Source organism: Echinops telfairi, unplaced genomic scaffold (assembly GCF_000313985.2).
Source record: "Echinops telfairi isolate 266 unplaced genomic scaffold, ASM31398v2 ScPeMD7_7400;HRSCAF=8409, whole genome shotgun sequence".
Classification (NCBI taxonomy): domain Eukaryota; kingdom Metazoa; phylum Chordata; class Mammalia; order Afrosoricida; family Tenrecidae; genus Echinops; species Echinops telfairi.
In genome coordinates, this window is record NW_022111300.1 from 62,298,385 (window position 1) to 62,319,072 (window position 20,688).

At 46.2% G+C, this 20,688-nt stretch overlaps 1 protein-coding gene across 2 annotated transcripts in view; it reads left to right on the forward strand.

The window, feature by feature from the left end:
* ADNP2 (ADNP homeobox 2) overlaps positions 1-19,599 on the forward strand; it is a 27,785-nt gene extending 8,186 nt beyond the window's left edge. The window contains exons 2-5 of one of the 2 annotated variants that reach the window (XM_013008098.3): positions 361-481; positions 10,718-10,807; positions 15,056-18,320; positions 18,529-19,599. In XM_013008098.3, coding sequence (XP_012863552.1) covers positions 374-481; positions 10,718-10,807; positions 15,056-18,298 — 3,441 coding nt within the window. In that variant the 5' untranslated portion in view covers positions 361-373 and the 3' untranslated portion in view covers positions 18,299-18,320; positions 18,529-19,599. Of the gene's footprint in view, positions 1-360; positions 482-10,717; positions 10,808-15,055 lie in introns of both variants that reach the window. The other variant, XM_045296247.1, reaches the window with a different exon arrangement.
* The last annotated feature ends 1,089 nt before the right edge of the window (positions 19,600-20,688 follow it).

Consider the following 20,688-nt stretch of genomic DNA (forward strand, 5'->3'; position numbering starts at 1 on the left):
GTCCTCCAGAAGTTTTAAATTTTGATGAAGTCCAGTTTATCTTTTTTTCTTTTGTTTCTTGCCATTTTGGTCTCGTTTAGGAAGACTTTGCCTAACTTAAGGTCATAAAGTTGGCTGGCATGTTCCCTCCAGTAGGAGCTTTGTAGTTCCTGCTCCAGCAGTTGGATGTATGATACACAGGGAGGTGCTGTGTGTGTACGGTGGAAGGAGGGAGTCCTCCTCCCCCTTCTGTAGCTTCTGGAGATCCAGTTGTCCCCCCTCACCAGTTGCTAAACATTATATGCTAGTGTTTTGCCAACTCTATTAATAATTCATACTTCTGTATTAACTTAATATAGTTTTGTTTTCTTCCTTTTTAAGGGAAATTTCAAATATGTTTCAACTTCCCGTGGAAAATCTTGACAACATCCGAAAGGTACGGAAAAAGGTGAAAAGCATTCTTTTGGATATCGGACTTGACAGCTGCAAGGAGTTACTTAAGGTAAGACCCAAGTTGCTTATGAGGGAGGTGCTAATAGCTGGCCAGGCAAGGCCTTGTGAAGGTGAGGTTGGAGCTGGGAATTTGGAATAATCGTGTGAGATTTTTCAGGGTGGATATTGCTAATACTTCAAATGGTTGTGTAAAAGTATCATTCGATGTCATTGATGGCTTTCTAATGGAAAGTGATTTAAGCTGGTTAAAAGTTTTGTTACTTTTAGGAGAGATTTGTGATCATGTATTATTAAAAAAAACCCACCCATTTCTTAATATTTGAGGGTAATTCTGATATTAGCACAAGAAGGCCTTTACTTAATATCCCAGTGTTGTAATCAATAAGTGTGGGTGCCGACATGGTATTCCCTCATGAACATAAGCTGACTGCCCCTTGAGTTTTTTGTCTAGTGTTTTAAGTTGCGATTGCCAATTTGATCTCTAGAGAGATCTTAAAAGAGTGTGAGGCAGACATTTCTTATTACTTAAGCTAAATTAGTGTTTGGTTTTAAGAAGTCTTTGGGGGAATAGTTTTAGACTCAAGGTTTAAAGATTATGTCAGGGCGGTAGTTTCAGGGGGTTCAGTCAGTGTCCATGCACTCACAAAGTCTGACTGCTGTGAGACTTAGAGATGCTATTGTCTTTGCCCTTTCTATGAAACATTCTTCTGTTTGTTCAATAATGGTAGCTGAGTACCAGCCATTTCTTCTAGTCTAGCAAAGGGTACGGTGAAGCACACGTGCCATTCCTTTTCTCCTCCTCCTGACGCTACTTCCTCAGTCATTCCAGGGACATAGAGACCACTTGTGCTGGATACTTAATTCTGAATTTCTTTGTATAAAGGCTTAAGAAAAAGTTAAAAGCTAAAGTCACAGATTTGTATTTTCATAAAATTTTCTTACAACACTGAAAATACAGTTGACAGACATAAAAAGTAACACTAGTTTTCTGTGTCCTCATGAAAAAACAAGACCCACTTGCCATCAAGTTGATTCTAACAGTGACATGTGATAGGTTTTCTGAGGCTGTAAATCTTGATGGGAACACACAGCCTCAGCTCTGCCCGGCAGAGAAGGTGCCAGTCTTGTAGTTAGTAGCAGTGCAACACTTAGTAATTCTCTGTATATCTTATTCATAATGATAGAAGTAGTGAAAATGCCTGCTTTGTGTGATAATTTTTTTTAAAGTTATGAAGAATTTGATTCAAAATATTATTAGTCTGGGAAGAACTGAGGTTCTCCTCATAAAAAAATCTCAGGCTTTCAGTGAGACTTCCATTTATAAAAGGCATTCTGATAAAGACAGACTCTAATGAGCATGGTGCTCACTAGCTGTAGTGTGACTTCTGAGGGCCTGAGAAGTCTCCATTTGGACAGGGCCATCGCAGAGCAATGTTCATTCTAACATGATGCCCTCTCCCACTACACCCTTTGTTCTGCCGGCTCCGTTTTTCTTCTGCCTGGAAAACCTGCTCCAGGGTAAGCTGGCAAGGGTCTCAGTGCTCTATTATCTGCTGTAGCAGCGTCAGATAGGGTCTGACAGAGATACTGAGCAAACGAGGACAAGGAAGCAGAACCCAAGCAGGGGAGAACTGTATCCCCTTCAACGCTATGTATTTTGCTGATGTTGAGCATAAACAGAGGAAACCATACTCCAAATCCGTACTTCCTACATTGTACAGTTAATTGATGCTACTCTGAGTTGTGCAACCATCTCACCTTCTTTTTCTGAGTTGTTGAATCTTCTCTGTTAACATAAACTCATGGCTCTAAGGTTCCAATATAACTTTTTGAGTTGCTTTTGTCAGTTTGATGCCATATAGATAGTTCTTCGGGTCCCTGATGTATCAATGGGTTAAGCATTGGATCGTTAGCCAAAGTATTGGCAGGTCAAGCCCACTAGCTACTCCTTGGGAGAAGGATGAGGCAGTCAACCTGCTTCTGAAAAGATTTGCAGTCTCGGGAGCCCTATGGAGCAGTTAGTTCTACCCTGTCTGGAGGGACTCTGAGTTGACATCAACTTGTCAGCAGTGGATTAGAGAGTTCTTCAAAGAGCATGATAGTCAAGGTAGACCTTTTCACTAGTTAAACTATTGTTTGGTTTTAAGAAAGGCTTCCGGAAGTATTTTCTGTTTAGGGTGTGAAGATTATCGGGGGTGGTAGTTTCAAGGGTCTTTCCAGCCTGCATGGCTCCAGAAAGTTGTGAGTCCACGAGACTGTGAAATAGTGTTTGTGCACCCCGTCCTTGGGATCAGGAGGACCCTCTGTGGACTTTGTGCTCAGAATGTTCAGTAGTAGTAGCCAGACACCAACCAGTTCTGTGCTCTCACAGCAAAGGTGGCAGTTGCTCATGGAGCTGATTGACCCCACATTCTGTCTCCACGTCCTGTTTCTATCTGGCTCACTCCTCTGTGGTCCCAGGTGCATAGACGCAAATTATTGTGCCTCAGATGGTCATTTGCAAGCTTTTAAGACCGTTGGCACTAGGCACTGAACTAGGAGATTGAACTCAAACACTGAACATGTTACTAGGACAACTAACAGGGATGTCCTATGAAACTGTAACTCTAACCCTCCAAACCGAAGAACCACATCCCATGAGGTGTTAACTTGGTCATGCACCACGGGGAAGGACTTTGCTAGCAGGGTGTGACTACACCTATATCTGGAAGTGTAAGGAGACAACAGGTGCTGACATGGCAGCTCTTGTGACTCAAGAACAGCCTTGAAGTCGGCTTTGGTCTGAAGTCATTCATACTTCACTCACGAAAGAAGAATGGCATCATTATTTGGAGACTAGATTGGTAATAGAATGTTTGTCAAGTAGATGCAGGTAGACAAACAGTTCATTTAGAGTAGATTAATATGCTAAATTAAGTAATATGAGGGGTCTTCAAAGTGGGCAAATGGAATTAAAAAATCATTTAAAATTTCATGAGTTTTTCGATGCCTCCTTGTATTTGCAGGGCATGTGAAAATGAGTCCCTAAGAACACAGGTGTAGATGTATAGATGGGTATATTCTTTGTGGCCTTTCATTTTAAGCCTTGCTCTTAGCTAATAGTGTGACCACGGACAAATCCGTGAGTCTGGATGTTTTCATCTTTACAGTGAAGGATATGATAGAGAATTATGATAAGGTACTCCCCACTTAAGGAGAAGCAGTAACAACGAAGTCACCAGGACTGTCGCTAGTGAGGGAAGCTCATGTGGCGGCACCTTTGTGGATGAGATGGCATGTTTTTGTCTTTAATGGGTAAGATGCACCAGTGGGAAGGACTAGAGAGTATTTCAGGATCATGGAATTAAACCAAGACCCAGTTAATTTACCTACATCAAACCAGACTAACAAGTTAAAAACAAAAACAATGTGGCTGGTGGGCTCAAGGCACTGACCTTTTGAAAACCACCCAGGAACCTTAGCCAATGCACCACCAAGACTTCTTGGAAACCATCACACAAACTTAGACTAGTCACACAAGGCAATGCCTTGGATACTTCTGTGTGTGCTTTCCAAAAATAAAGTAGTGCTTCCTTCTCTTGGCAACAGTGTATTACTGTAATACATTAAACTTAGGATATTTTTATCTAATTTGCCAGTCATATTCCAGCTTTGTTAGTTGATTCATTAGGGCCATTTATAGCATTTTTCCCTGTCAGTATTACAGAGCCAAATTGTCACATACCTTCAGTTCCCTTTTATGTGAATTCTGTTTCGAAAAGTAGAATATGGTTACGAAGTTTGGTTTTGTTTTTAGATAAAACGTCAACGATGAGTTAACTACGATGTCTCGTTAGTTCTTGTTCACCAGTGCAGGAGAACATTGGTCATGACCTTCATATTGTGCTTTGTCGTCAGCATAAAACTATAGTCACCTGAATTTGTTCAAGATGATGTTACTGTTTTTGTGTGATGATGCTGACAGAACTAGGAGGGCGAGTTCAGAAAGTATTGCTATGAGGGTTCCAGTTTATACAGACAGGGGTTTATTACAAGCAAACGTGTTGAAGCACATCTCTGTGTTCATTGGGTGGCTGGAGACTTGTCTTAGCCTTGTGTGGGTGACTTTAAATAAAAGTCCAATCAAAAAGTGGCTTCTGAGAGGAGCTGCAAAGCAGAGTGACCAGTCAGCTTAGAAAGTTATGCAGACTGCTTGGGCGGCGGCTCTGCAAAGGGTCATCTTGACGGGTTTTCTTATAGAGCCTAGAGTAATAACAGGGGCTTGTTGAGAAGAACCTTATTGAAAATTGAAAACCGCATTAGTGAGACAAAGGTCAGTAAATTTGTCCCAAGTAATTATTTTCCTTCAAGACAGTATACCTCCTCATTCTTTGAGGGTAGCAAGGACTGTCCTTTGAGAATTTCCTTGGGAAACTTTATCCTATCCACCACAGAAGGGGAATCCCTCAACATAATAAAGGCCATATATATATATGTCTATAGAACCAACAACCAGCATCTCACTCAGTGGGGAGAAACTGAACATTCCCTTGGTGAAATGAACGCAGACAAGGATGTTCTTGATTACAGCGCTTATTCAGTATTGTGCTTAGCCAGAGCTGTTAGACAACAAAAAGAAATAAAGGCTTCCAGATTGGTAAAGAAGTAAATGATCTGATTACAGATGATACAATTCTATACATAAAAAAACCCCAAAGATTTTACAAGAAAATTGTTGGAAATAATTGAAAGCTTCAGCAATGTAGCAGGGTAACATACAAAAATTAAACTGATTTCAATATACAAACAAATCTCCGAAAAGGAAATCACAAAAGCCATTGTGTTAGGCCGTGTTAACTAGAGAAGTCCAGTGACACATAAATGTATAAGAAAGAGCTTTCTTTATATCAAGAAGAAATTATATTTTGAAAAAACATCCCAGTCCAGTCCAACTCTCGTTCATAAGTCTGATACTAGTCCTTAAGCCCCTCTTCAGACTCACATAGCCACATGCAGTGATGCAGAATGCACCTACAGGTTGATGGGTGCAAAGTCGAGTGGATCCAATGGCAGTGGATGCATCACAGGACTCTGGCAGCAACCAGGGTCAGGCCGCAGGAAGGAGAAGACGGGAAAGAAGGGGAGGTTCCCAGCGTCCTCCAGTTGAGAAGGCCATGTCCACTAGGAGGCACCATCAGGCTGTGACCTGATTGACAAGTTGAATACCACCTCTACACCTTTTAAGTTGACATGAAATTATGTAACTACCACAGTCATAAATAAATTTACAATAGTCATAGAAAAGATGAATTACTTAAGATTAAGCCAGAGAACCACAAAACACTACTAAAAGAAGCCAATAAAGACCTACATGAATGTTCCATGTTCATGGATAGGAAGACTTAATATTATGAAAATGTCAATACCTAAAACAATTATAAATATAATGCAATTCCAATTCAGATTCTGCCATCAGTCTTCAAAGAAATGAAGACCAACTTTATATGGAAAGGAAAGCAATTTGGTGTAAGCAAAGCACTACTTAAGAAGAATAACAAGGTAGGAAGCCCTCTCATTTCCCAATTTCAAAACCTACTATTACAGCCACGGTAGTTAAAATAGCCTGGTACTGATACAGCAATAGATACAGAGACCATTAGAACAAAATAGGGAACGCAGAAATATATCCAACCATTTACAGACAAGTAATTTTTGACAAAAGGACAAAATACATTAAATGGGGAAGAGACAGTCTCCAACAAATGGTTCTGGCAAAATTGGATTTTCATTTGCAGAGGAATGAAACGGGACCCACATCTTAATCCATATACAAAAATGAACACAAGATAGAACAAGGACCTACATGTAAACACTAGAACTCTGAAGTGCGTCAGTGAAAACATAGGAGTAATACATGACATAAGCATACTATCAAACATAAAGAAAAACAGCAGAAGGTAAAATAGATGACTGGGACCTCCTAAAACTAAGACACTTAAATCCATTAAAATAATTTATCAGAAGAGTTAAAAAAGAACCCACAGACTGGGGGTGGAGGGTGGGGCTGGGGGATTGGCAATGATACATCAGACAAGGAACTAATCTGTAAGATCTGTAGGAAACTGCAGCACCTCAACAAGGAGAAGGTGAACAATCCCATTATAATGGGCAGAAGACACGAACAGACAGCTCCCATCCAAAAAGCCATCATGCACTAAGATAAGCTTGGGATCAGTAGTCATTTGAGAGATGAAATTCTAAACAGCGATGAGATACCTTCTCATACTGGCAATGATAGAAAAGTTTAAAAACAAAACAAAAGAACAAATACTGGAAAGCATGTGGAGAAGATTTGAACCCTTATACCTGGATGGTGGGACTGTAGAACTGTACATTATGGCGCTTCCTCAGACAACAGGGAAAATAAAGAAATGACTCAGCAGACCTTCCACTCAGTACACACCCAAAAGGAACAAGAAACAGCACAAGCAACTGCTGTGCACCCCATGTTCATGGCAGCACTAGTCACAACTGCAGGAAGTTGGAAGCAGCCCAAATGCCCTTCAGTGGAGGAGTGGATAAATAAACGGGTTCATACACACAATGGAATACTATATGTCACCAAAAAATAATGAGAAATTGGAACACATAGTGACATGGATTCGGAGGATGTTAATGCTGAGTGAACTTAGCCAATCACAAAAGAATTAAGTATTGTCTGAGATCATTGATGTAAAAGGAAAATTAAGTTAAAAGTTTTTCATACCTAAAGAAATAGATTGATGGGTCGCAGGAGTGAGAAGGAAGGAGACGCACTAGGCTACAGAATAGACATGTGTTAACTAGAATGAAGAAGAAGAAGATAATCTATAAAAGGGAGGAGGGAGCAAGCAGGAGCTATAAGTTGTTTAAATTGTTGAGTACAAAAATGATTATCTGGAATGTAAACCCCCTAATTCACAATAAGTTAAAAAAAAAAAAAGAGCCCAGGGAAGACCTGCCTGTCCTCGTCATGTGTTGCGTCGTGCCCCGCCCCCCAGTGCTGGTTTGGAAGTCTTCTGTCCCTCTGGCCTCTTCATCCTATTCCCAAAGTCCAGTCTGCCCATTCTTCCCTCAGCGGCTGGGACTCAAAGATGAGGGCAGTGTTCTTGTACAAAGCCTGGCTGAGCAAAGTAAAGCTGAGGGATGAGAGACTCTTCCACTAAGTTTGTCTGCATTTCTGAAAGTGGGCCCAAGTTCTGTTGTGTTCCAGAATTTCTTTCGGCGGTGGGGGTGGGGGGTGGGGGAACGACGACGACGACTTTATTTATTTTGTGGTAAAAAAGAAAATGCTTGCCTTTTTGACTAGTTTTCAGTGTACAATTCGGTGACATTGATGACATTTACCATATTGTGTAATCATCACCAATATTTCCAAATGTTCCTTTGCACACTTTTAGGTATAACTCGCATTCTCTTCCTTCTACAACATTGGAGCATATTGTTGTAGCCACTCTGTCAGTTCATATTATTGATGGTCGTTCTCATTTTCACGGACTGATCTCTTTTGGACATTTATCTAAATCATGCCAGACATAGTTTCGCTTCCTCACATGTAAGGCATATTCTGGCTGTGCTGCCTCCTGGACAGATGTGTCCAGTGTTCCAGCAGCACACGTTGTGCATGGTCAGTGGACCTCAGCATTACTGTCATTTAAAGGCACCCGCTCTTCTCTGGGTCATTTTTCCGAACAGTACAGCTTGGACTCGGGTACCTTAGTCCTTAAGGTGATATTTTTGTTTTTGCAGCGGGTGTACCTAATGCAATATGTCATTTGATTTCTTCACTGCTGCATCTCTAGAGGTGTTTGTTTATTTCAAGGAAATGACTCAGGTAGTCGTGGAAGCTGGCAAGTCCCAAATCTTAGGGCCAAGCATAGACTGGAGGCTTCTTGTGACTTAGGTGGTGTGTTAGTCTGGGTAGACTAGAGAAACAAATTCATAAACACGCATATGTATATAAGGAAGAGGTTTATATACAAGAGGAATTGAACATTGAGAAAACACCCCAACCCAGTCCGGTCCAAGGCCATAAGTCTGATATTAGCCCATATGTCCGATACCAACCTGTCTAACACACAATCTATAAAGTCCTCTTCAGACTCACAAAATACATGCAGTGTAGCCAAATGCAGGACAATCACAAGCCAGTGGGTAGAAAGTCTTTGGGTCCAGTGGCGTTGTAAGCATCTCAGTGCTGGTAGGGGTTTCTCTGTGGCTTCTCCGCCTTCCGCGGTCTGGTTGTGTCCAGGTGGCTTGTCTTCTGCAGTGTCTCCCAGGGAGTAGCAGAGAGTCTCCCACCTCCGAGGAGGAAGTACCTGATTTCCCAGAATTCTCAAGAGAAGGCCATTCCACACAGAGGCCTCATTGGCTGATTGACAAACTAGACTCCACCCCTACACTCTTAATCCTCAAATTGACAAACGATTATATGTCTACCACAGGTGGTTTCAGGGACAGCCAACCCCCTAACCCCCACCCCAATTGGCTTGTCAGATGGCAGGCTTCTGGCTCACATCCCAAGGGATGAGGGGATGATGAGTTGGATGCAGGATCAAAAGGAGGTGAGTTTTGTCAGAACAGCCATATCTATTGGATACAGCCCTACCTGCAGAGAATTTCGCCTTTCAATGGATTGGCTATGCACACCTGATCACAAAACGAAGGATGATTACATTACGCCCAACAGAAGGCTGAGAATCATGGCCTAGCCAGGCTGATATAGCCTAATCATCACACTCAGCATGATGTTTTTAAGGTTTATTTATGTCAGATGTCTCAGAACTTTTTATGACCGGATGCTATTAGGCAGTACATCTTGTTTGTCCATTCATCTGTTGATTGACACCTAGGTTGTTTCTTTTCTTTTTTTAAATCATTTCATTGGGGGCTTATATAATTCTTAACACAATCCATAATACATCCATTGTGTCAAGCAGATATGTACATTTGTTGCCATCATCATTCTCAAAACACTTGCTCTCCACCTGAGCCTGTAATATCGGCTCTAGGTTGTTTCTTTTAACTTTGATGAATGATGCTTCTGTGAACATTTCTTGTCAGTGCCTTCAATCCTATTGGGTATATTTCTAGAAGTGGACTTGGTGGGTCATGGGATAGTTCAGTTTTAACTTGTCGAAGAACCACCCAACCGTTCTGTATAGTGTCTGCACCATGCCATCTTCTCAGCACCAATGCAGAAAGAGCCCGTTGCTGCCACATCTTGGCCACTGTTTGTTCTTTTCTGTTTCTCTGATAGCAGCCACTCTCGTGTGGCTGATATGGCAGCTCACTGCTGTTTTGACAGGCACTTCCCTGACGATGGATGATGTTGGCCATCTTTTATGTGTTTGTTGGCCATGCGTATATTTGTGGAGAAGGTCTAGTACGTACTTTGCTCATTTTAAAATTGGGTTTTCTTGTTAGTTTCTAAGGTTTTAAAAATAATGTTCTGCATGATCTATCCAACTAAGAACTATTTATATGTTCTGTATATGCTTTTCATGTTCTGTATTCTTGTGTAAATTGTGTATCTAAAGAGCAATATGAAAACACACTTTAATTCTCTAAGACAAATAGGTTTTTATACAGTGGCAAGGTAGATTGTAGTCAATGAGTATGTTTAGAATAGACCTTTTGCTTTGTTTCTTGGTATGTGCTTATGAAACTACATGGGTCGTAGGGTCTCTCCCCACAGCTAGGCTTTACTGGCCTTTACAAAGTACAGGTGATTATTTGCGTTGAGCTAGGAATCATTTTCCTCAAGTTTCACCTGTTTATTTCATAAAATTCATCCAGAGTACTCAGACCTTCCTTCTGTTCTCAGAATGCGTTGTTAGCTGCCTTCACGTGGACCCTGCTTTGGGGCAGTGACCCTGTGCCACGTGAGGGTGAGCGCCGCCCAGCCCTGGGCCAGTCCTGCCAGCCGCTGTGCACCGCACCATTGGTCAGTGGAATGTGCACTGGCTGATTTGGAGAAGTAGATTGACAGCCTTTCTACTGCAAAGTCTGAAAGGTCCGGCGTGAGGCTGTGTGTGAGGTGCCTTGGCCAGGACTTGGACCTGGAACTCCTAGGTGGAAGGCAAGCGTTGGAGACTCCCTACGCTGAACTGCCGGTCCCTTCGATTCATGGGTCCTTTCGAAATTTGTGATGGGCCTGAGCTTCCATGTCTAATTTGGATGTTTAACACGTGATCTAACGGGCTCTAACGCAGTCTTCCATTGATGGGTTTTCATAGTGATTGCTCACTCTCTCTCTTTTTTAAAGGACCTTAAAGCCTTTGATCCAGGAGAGAAGTACTTTTATAACACGTCATGGGGAGATGTTTCTCTCTGGGAACCTTCTGGAAAGAAAGTGGTAGGTATTTTTGCATTTAACCTTTAAGTGTCTTAAACGCAGTGTTCTGGGTAAACTAGATTCCGAGGACTATCATCTGTATTGGGATAATGAGTGGGGAGTGAATGCAGTAGTGTCACAATCAATCTAGAAAGTAGAAAGAAAAGCAGTAATTTGCATTGAGAGTTTGCTGCATGTGGAGTTGATAACCACTAAAGTGACACTTTCATTTTTGACACAAGAAGCCATGAATATAGGACGACCTGTGACCTAATTGTTTTGAGTAAAAAGAAATTCCACTACATTAAATGTACAAATTGATCAATAGTTTGTCCTGGTTTCTGAAACAAAGAAAAATGTGAATCTTGGAATTGGACAAATTTATAATGATTTGGATCGTAAGCCGAGTGAATTAACGTTGATACAGGACATGTACTGTCCAGTTCTGCCTATCAAGGCGGCCGTTTGAGCCACAAGCATTCACACTTCGGATAGTCTTGAACTAGGACATCCCAGCCAGCTCCTTCTGTCAGCTGAGCCACCATGTTCCAAGTCATGCCCTGTTTGGGAATTCAGAGTTTTGGTTTTGCTTTTTCTTTAGTTATTGGACTAATTGTGTTAAAAAGTTCTCAAAATCATTCTGGTTTTAATCCACTCTTGATTCCCATTTTTCAGCCTCTCTCGGCTTCCCCTCTTAGGTTGAGGGCAGCCTCTTACCTTCCTTGGTCATCAGACAGGGTTCTTAATGCTGCGTGAAGCTCAGAGCTGCTGAGACATGCCTGGCTTTGAAGACTCTGGATGGTTCTTTTCTTAGGCTTCTTTGGTTTTTCTCATCTGAATTCTTCACAGAGCCTATCATGTTACATGTAGTATAATTTATAATGACCATTTTTTTCATTCCCTGCTACAAAGACAGGTTACGTGGGTTTTGAGCGCTTCGTAACAAGAGGTACCTGCTTGGGTCTTGTCCTTCAGGAGTCTCTGTTCTTGTCTGGATAGGCAGGGCCTGAGCATGAAGACCTGAGAATGGATGTGATAGGAAGATGCCATGCTCTGAAAGGACAGTGCTACCTGGAGGAATAGAGACTTCTCTGCTACTCTGTATTCATAAATTGCTTTCATTGTAGCAGCATTCCACTGTAAAACCTCACAAGCCAAACTTGCCCTTGTTTTGTTTTTCTTGAGGTTTTGAGCACATCTGTGTTCAGTGTTTTATTTCTTGCCATTCCTAAGATAGTCTGTTGAAGAAGAAAAGTGGTTCAGGGTGGCACAGCAGAGTGGGATGTCACTGTGCTGTGTCACACGGTGGACACTGTGGTCATCGCCTCAGGTGAGGAGGGCTGTTACTGTGTGACCCTGAGGAAGCAGCATTAGACTTTGTGGGGAGGCCGGCTTTTCCTAGGAATTGACCTCGTCTGCATGTCTCTCGGCTGCTTTTCTTCTGTGCTCTCAATGAACTGAGTGACTCCCGTGGTTTCTGGTGGTCACGGGACAAGAGCCTTCACACCCTGGACTTTGTGTGACTGGCCAGGCCTTTTCATTCCTCTTGGGTAAATGCCTAGGTGGAAGCCTGCTGGGCTGTGTCTTCAGGGGAAAGGACCCCAGGGATTTCTGCAGTGGCACCTGCTCTGTGTCCTTGTTGCTGGTAGGTTGATGTCTGCCTCTGTGTGTATGTTCTTACAGATGTGTGGCAGTTCTCATTTGATTTTAATGTTCATTTCCTTAGACATGTTTAAAATCTTCTGATGTATTTATTTGGTATCAAATAGCTATTTGGGTAAAGTTCAAACCTTTTGTCCATTTTTTAAATGGGGTCATTCATTTTCTTAAAATTTAGATTTGAACATGTCCACGACACACATGAGGGAGCCTCAAAAGGTTTGTGGGGAAATGGAATTGAAAGATAATGGGATTTCCTCACAAAATTCCTATGTATTCTAGATTTAAAACCCGTAAAACAAACCTGAGGTCACTCCAGGTGGCCCTTCTGGAGGACCCCCCTCCCCCCCAGCCCCGCCCCATGTGGCAGAGTGGAGTCTTGTTGGTTGTAGTCGTTCTTGAAGCAGATGGCTTGGCGCTTTTTGCTTCCAACCTCTAGGTTCCCCAGTGGCAAAACCCTTTTGCCCCCTAGGGCCCTTCATATTCTGGTGTAGAAGCCAAGCCCACTGCCACAGAGTGATGTAGATTACCTCCTCTGTGTCCTGCAGAGCAGCTGGTGGGGCCTAACCCGCCAACCCAGCAGTCAGCAGCCAAGCACTTCCCCATTATACCAGCAGGGCCCCTCACTCTCTGGATGCATCTCCCAGTGGTTGCAGGCTGGTTGCAGGCCTTGTTTGTGGCTCCTGACTTGTCCATTTTACTCTGGAGTAAGGATAGGTCCTGTCTTGGCTGTCCTGTTTTACGAATGGCCTTGGGTGAAGACCTCCCAAAGGCTAGGCCAGCGCTTACCAACCCTAACTTGGGTTTGTTAGGAGGCCTGCCCTTTATCTCGAGAGGGCAGGGCTGCCTCCATGATCGAATTCTCCCTCCATCTGAGAGACCCGGGCCCCAGAACAGTCCCTACACACTTACTGCACTTGTTGCCGTGATGCTGACACATTTAAGACTAAGAAAGGCCTGGTGATCTCCTGAAAATCAGCCCAAGAACACTATGGATCACAACAATTCGACCGCAGCCGGTGTTGGGTGTGCAGAGCCAGGTGGCGCTGCAGCCCTCCTTGTGCCAGGAGCTCCCAGAATCAGAGGCTGGCACGATGGTACTTTTTTAATTGTGAACCGGGTGCCGTTTCCAGGGCATATGCTCAGGTCACCCTTCAACAATTCACACAGGTTCTGGTTTAAGGCCACCCATCACAACCAGGTGTTGAGGACAGAGACGAACCACTGTGGCGGGGTGGGGTGGGGTGGGGGGAAGGGTCGCGGGGCAGAGGAAGCCGCATTCGGGCTTTGTGGGAAGAGAGCACAACATCACCAGCCACAGAACAGCCACGTGTAACATCACCTCGGTCTACTTCCTGCTGTTTGTCCTGGTCCCTAACCCTCTGGGCATGCTGCCCTTTGCTCTGAGATGTCTGACTATCCTGGCTGGGCCAAAGGTATCTGCTCCTGTGGCAGGCTGCCAGGTCCTCACAGTGGGACCAGATGAACCAAGTGTGGGCTTTGCCCTTCTTTCCCAATTACTAGCTCAGCATGAGCATCACTGGGCACAGCCCCTCTCTTAACCACTGATGGTACCACCCACTGGGCACCTACTGCCTGCATCACATCAATGTGGGGGTGGCTGGAAAGGTATAAGTGGTTTGTAGGTCAGCTGCAGTCTTATGATAAAAGTTCCAGACTTTAGAGTTAAAGCAACATGGGAATTAAGAGAAAATAACTGTCTCTGGCCAAGAATTCACTGACCTTATTTTAATTGGTTGAGTCAAAGAGACTCATGATCTTAGTGGGTAGCTGGGGACAGGACTCAGCAGACTGCCTCCTGCAGACTACATCTGTCCAGGTACCTGTGAAGAGGAAGCAGTTCTTACATTTTCAAATACTTATTTGAACAAACCATTGGGAGTACAGCCTCTAGAAGCCAGTAGACCTAGGGACTGTGAAGGGGCCAGGCAACCCCATGCCTTTGGAGCGGGCGGGCTCTGAGGCCTACCTCTCGCTGTGGAGTCTTGAGTTCTCCAAGCTGGGGTAGCTCTGGGGCTTTCTGTGCTCACAGCCTTACTGTGGAAGAGTCCTTGCTATGGGGGCAGTGAGGTGCCCACTGCAGATCCCCCTCCCTTGCTGGCCCTTTCCAGAAAAGTCTTGCCCCTATTAGAACACATTGTTGCCTGACTAGCCTAGCGACAAGGTTAAGTCCAACGTGTGTCAGGAAAGGTGTGGCCTCTGAATGTCGGCACACCGTGCTTAAGATGTTCTTTTGTTTTAAACAGTTTTACTGGCACTTTGTCCACATAGCTCACAATTCAGTAATTCAATCATGTCAAGAGGACTTGTGCAATCACCACAAATTTATAACATTTTCTTCTTCCTTGTAGTCATGTCATTTGTGTAGTTATGTGTTTGTTTAAAAGATCATTTATTGGGGACTCTTACAACCATCCATGCATCAATTGTATCAAGCATATTTGTACATATGTTGCCATCATTATTTTATAAACATTTGCTTTCTGTTTGAGCCCTTGGTGTCAGCTCCTCATTTTCCCCTCCCTCCTACCTTGTGTTATTATAATTTTCATATCCTAACACCGACTAAGATGTTCTTTCTTTCCACAGCGGTACCGAACCAAGCCGTACTGCTGCAGCCTCTGTAAATACTCAACCAAGGTGCCAACCTCATTCAGGAACCACCTGCACCGCTACCACGAGGATGAAATGGACCAGGAGTTGCTGGTCCCATGCCCACACTGTGCATTCGCATCTCAGCCCAAAGTTGTGGGGAAGCACTTGCGGGTGTTCCACGCCCCTACCCGCAAGGTCCAGAACTACACTGTGAACATTCTGGGCGAAGCCAAGTCACCCCGCAGTGACTTCATCAGTTTCACATGTTTGAAATGTCACTTCTCCAACACGCTGTACTACATCATGAAGAAGCACGTGCTGGTCGCCCATTTCCACCACCTTATCAATGCCTACTTTGGTCTGCGGACGGAGGACCTGGGTGAACAGTCGAAGGCCGGCGACGCGTGTGCTGCCGACAAGACACCAGCCCCCAACAAGTATTACTGCAAGAAATGCAGCGCCAGTGCCTGCAGCCAGGATGCGTTAATGTACCACATCTTGACATCAGAGAAGCACAGGGATTTGGAGAATAAGCTTCGGTCTGTGATTTCAGAGCACGTTAAGAAAACCGGTCTGCTGAAGCAGATGAATATTGCTCCCAAACCAGCTGCAAATGTGGCCGCTCCCCCTCCCAGCGGTGCTCCAGGCATTCCAGCCACACCACCCTGCTTCCACCTTGCCTTGCCACCCAGCCAAAGCCAAACCCTAGTTCAGCCCGTCTCCCTGGCCTCGGGCGCTTGTGGGGGACTTGCCCCCCAGCCCCCCGGTGCCATGGCCAAGTCCCAGGTGGCACTCATCTCCAGCTCGCTGCCCACAGGCCCCAGCAGCCTGGCTCTGCAAACACCAGTCTCCCAGCCAGTCTTCATGTCACATGGAGTCCCACCCAACCAGCCTGTGCGCCCCACCCTGCTGCCCCTCAGCCAGCCTGTCAGGCCCATAGCCGACTCATCGGAGACCATCCTCCAGAGGGTTCTGCCACTCACTCCACCTGCCGGGCCCCTGAGCAGGCCCGCTGGGCCTGGCACTCTGCCGGGAATCAGGCCTGCCGGGTCTGGTGTCCTGCCTGTAGGGCATGCGGTGGCCCCTGGGGTTCTGCAGGCCATCTCACCAGGAGTGATCTCTGTAGGCCAGACAGTCCCTCCAGCTGTGCTTCCTGCTAGCCAGGTGGCCCCCACGGGGGTAGTTCCTCCAGGACAGATGGCTTCTGCGGGGGTCCTTCCTGCCAGCCAAATGGTCCAGTCAGGGGCACTCCCCATTGGCCAGACGGCACCGGCAGGCATGTTCCCAGCTGGGCTGACGGTCCCGCCCCGGGTGTTGCCCCCTGGGCAGACGGTCCCATTGCAGGTCCTCCCTACGGGCCAGAAGGCCTCATCAGGAGCACTTCCCACCAGTGGCCAGGTGGTCCCAACAGGGCTGCTTCCTCCCACCCAGGGGGTCTCATCAGGGGTACTGCCTGTGGGCCAGAGCATGAGCCCCAGTGTCCTGCAGCTTGGCCAGCCTGTTGTGTCAGGCATGCTTCCTGTGGGCCAGTCTGTGCGACCTGGCCTCCTGCAGCTTGGTCAGTCTGTCAGCAGCAGCCTCGTGCCTGGGAGCCCACCTGTCAGGCCAGGCACTGCACCCACCACCACCCTCCTCACCTCGGGCTCCATCCTCAGGCAGCTCATCCCCACGGGAAAGCAGGTGAACGGCATTCCCACCTACACACTGGCTCCTGTCTCGGTCACCCTGCCTGTGCCCTCAGGGGGCGTCTCGGCCACTGGCCCACCCCAGTTGCCCCTCCAGCTGCTGCAGCCCGGGGTAACTGGCCTGCCTCCACCCCCCATGGTGGTGAGTACTCCTCAGAGCATGTTTGTCCAGGCCGCGGCGTCTGGGTCTGAGGCGAGCCATGCCCTCAGGCAGGCCAAGCAGTGGAAAACCTGCCCCGTGTGCAATGAGCTCTTCCCCTCCAACGTGTACCAGGTGCACATGGAGGTGGCGCACAAGCACAGCGAGGCCAAGCCCAGCGAGAGGCTGGAGCCCGAGAAGCTGGCCGCCTGCGCGCCCTTCCTCAAGTGGATGAAGGAGAAGACTGTCCGCTGCCTGTCCTGCAAGTGCCTGGTCCCCGAGGAAGAACTCATCCGCCACTTGCTGAACCATGGCCTGGGCTGCCTCTTCTGCCCCTGCACCTTCCACAACCTCAGGGGCCTCTCGGAGCACTGCCGGACCAAGCACAGGGGCAAGGAACGGCTGCCCGTGGACTACAGCGGCCGGGGCTTCCAGCTGGATGTGGACGCCAGTGGCGGCCTGCTCTTCCCCCACATCGACTTCATCACCCTCTTGCCAAAGGATGAGCTCGGCGAGCGGGAAGTCTATCTGGCTGTGCTGGCCGGTGTTCACTCAAAGGCCCTTGTGCCTGTGTACATCAAGGTGCGACCCCAGGCAGAGGGCGCCACCAGCACCCCCCGCCAGCAGGTGCTGACCTGCCCTTTCTGCTTTGGCACGTTTGTGACCACGGAGGCGTACGAGGTACACTTGAAGGAGAGGCACCATATTACACCCACAGTGCACACGGTCCTGAAGTCACCTGCCTTCAAGTGCATCCACTGCTGTGGGGTCTACACTGGGAACATGACCCTGGCGGCTATTGCCGTCCACCTGCTGCGCTGCCGGAGCGCCCCGAAGGACAGTAGCTCGGAGCTGCAGCTGCAGCCCGGCCTCATCGACAATAGCGGGCTGCTCTTGGTCAGCGGGGAGATGCTCCACGAGGCCGGCTTCTCGGTGAAGAGGAAGCTCCCCGAGGGCCACCTTGGGCCCGACGAGCCGAGGGCCGGGGACGAGCAGCCTGTCCTGGATGGCGGCGACACCTCACTCGCTCTGGAAAAGGCGGCAAGTGCCATTCCTTTTAAGAGGCAGAAGAACGAGAGCAGGACAGATGCCCCAACGATTACTGACGAGGCGCTGGAGATCCTGGCGCTGAACCCCAGAAAGTACGAGGACCGTTCCTATGAGGAGAAGAAGCAGTTCCTGAGGGACTATTTCCATAAGAGGCCCTATCCCAGTAAAAAGGAGATTGAACTGCTCTCCTCACTCCTCTGGGTGTGGAAAATCGATGTGGCTTCGTTTTTTGGGAAACGAAGATATATTTGCATGAAAGCAATAAAAAATCACAAACCTTCTGTACTTTTAGGCTTCGATATGTCTGAGCTTAAGAACGTCAAACACAAATTGAACTTTGAGTATGAACCTCAGAACTTGTAAAAATAAGGAAAATCTAAACTAGGTAATTGGCCGTTTTACCTATTGAAATTTTGAAACATTACTTTCTCCACTAGTGTGTTGGGCTGATTTGGTGGTCTTGATGCTGCTCTTCAGATTAATTCAGGTGCTCAGAAAGACTGTTCTGTAAGGGAGTGCATCGATTTTTTCACATTTATTTCCTGTGGTTGATTTTGTAATTATTATTTAAAAAAATTTTTTTTTAATTACAGTTTTCCGTCACGTGAATTGAATCTCTGATGCTTCATGCACGCCGTTTTCCTGGTGGTGAACTCCACAAACTGCTGCTCGGTTCCCGTTTCAGCTTCCCGAGGGCTGCCACATCCTGTGTCATCTGGTTCACCTGGCTGCACACCCCTTCAGGGCACCCTGGACTCTAAAGTGTCTGCTGACTAGATGAGCCCTTTGATTTACCTTTCTGGCGATGTTTCGGTAGAATTCCTAGGGGGACCAGATGTTTTCATTTGCTGAAATACCCTGACCCTGGTGGCTGGTCTGTAGCTCCTGCATCAGAATTGATGTACAGTACAGTGGTTCTGTGGGGCAGAAACGCTCTCTGGTGTAGGCGCCTCACCTTTTTTGATGTGGTGATCATTTCTCCATTCAGAGGTGAGACAAGAAATCTTTAGTGCCTTTAGAATAAACAATAATAAAATGTCTTCTAATTTAACTGTCCATGAACTAGTAAGAGGGAAGGACCACATTACTCAGGAATAAAAATTTTAACCCTGAGTGTGGTTATAAGTTGAAACTTTAAACAGGTTTTCATGGGACACCATGAGGCAAAGAGGGCAGATGGCAACCCCTGGGTTGGTGTATTGATTTTTTGGGAAGAAGCTCCTGAGAGGTCAGCATGAATCCTGGGCTCCCCACTCCCACGCTGTCTGAGTTGGTGGGACTGTCAGTTGTTAGAGGCCCCATTGTATAACTGTTCTCTAGTTTCTTAAACAATTGTCAAGAATTGCTTCAAGTGCCAGAGCCAGTGGTGGAGAGCTGCCAGGTGCCCAGGTGGCAGGTAGCTTGGTCAGGAGCCCATTGGAGGGCAGCCCCACCTGGCCGGGTGGGCAGAGCCTCTTGGAAACACAGTAGAGCTCATTCAGTGGTGGTTGTACACATGTACCTTTGCATGTCTGGTCATCGTGTGCATTTAAGGCTATTGTGAAGTTTGTCTGTGATTGTCAGCGTCCTCTTACAAATTCAAAATAAGAGCTTGTTGAACTTTATTTTTTTTTTAACCTGTTGTTTTCAGAGTGCCTATTTTGAATTAAACTTGTTACACCACAGCAAATAGAACTGTTGAATGTCTTTCAACTGCTGAGACAGGGGTCTGTGGCCGGGACAGCCTGAACATGGGAAGACCAGGGCCTTCAACAGGCATGTGAAGAAATTCCATTACCCCACAAACCTCTGAAGCTCCCTGGACGAGAACACCTCTGTTTTCCAAAATTTTTATGAAAACATGTCCAACCTGAAGGAGCTCAAGATAAGAGTGGCTAGAGATGCCTGGGGTCTCCCCGGCAGTTCCTCAGAGTGCCACTCTGGAGTGTTACTTGACCAGGGGAGATGGCCCACCCCTGACTTCCTCCATTAGGTGACAGTAACACCTGTAATCGTGGCCCAACATGGGCCAGCCGGAGCCACTGAGATCCAGGATTCTGATTTCCCGTATGTCTGAAGCTGGCTGCTACGAAGGGGTGGTGCCCTTGAAAGTGAAATGAGAAGCTACAGGTAGTTTATTGAAGATATTTTAGACCATTTGAAAGATGGTTAGAAATCCAGGAGGGAAAGGAGACAAGTTTAGTTCTTGCATGACTTACAAGAAACTATGCTGTTAGGAGGGGCTTTGAGTCAGCGCCGACTCCGACACTCGATTTACAACACACACACACACTGCTTGGTCCTGTGACCCCCTCGCAGTGGTCAAGTCTGACCAAGCATGAGCCCATTTTCCCAAGGATTGACAAAACATCTGAAGTGTGTGTGTGTGAAGTCTCGCCATCCTTGCTTGTGAGGAGCATTATGGCTGCAGATTATCCAAGACCGATTTCTCTGTTCTTTCAGCAGTCTGTGGTACTTAGCTATTCTCTGCTATCACTGTGGTTCAAATGCATCAGTTCTTCTGTGGTCTCCCCGACTCATGCAGCTTTTGCATGCACGCTTTGAAACCATACTTAGAAGTTCATAGTTGGAAGCAATAGGAGAAGTGCAGTGTAGTTTTGAGCTGCTTTTAATTCTGTTACCCTTTATAGTTCTCCCCCGCCCCCTTCTGGGGTGAGGATTATTGCAGACCCTGGTTGTTATTTTATTAAATACTTTTATTGGGGGCTCTTACATCTCATCACAATCCATACATTCATCCAGTGTTTCAAGCA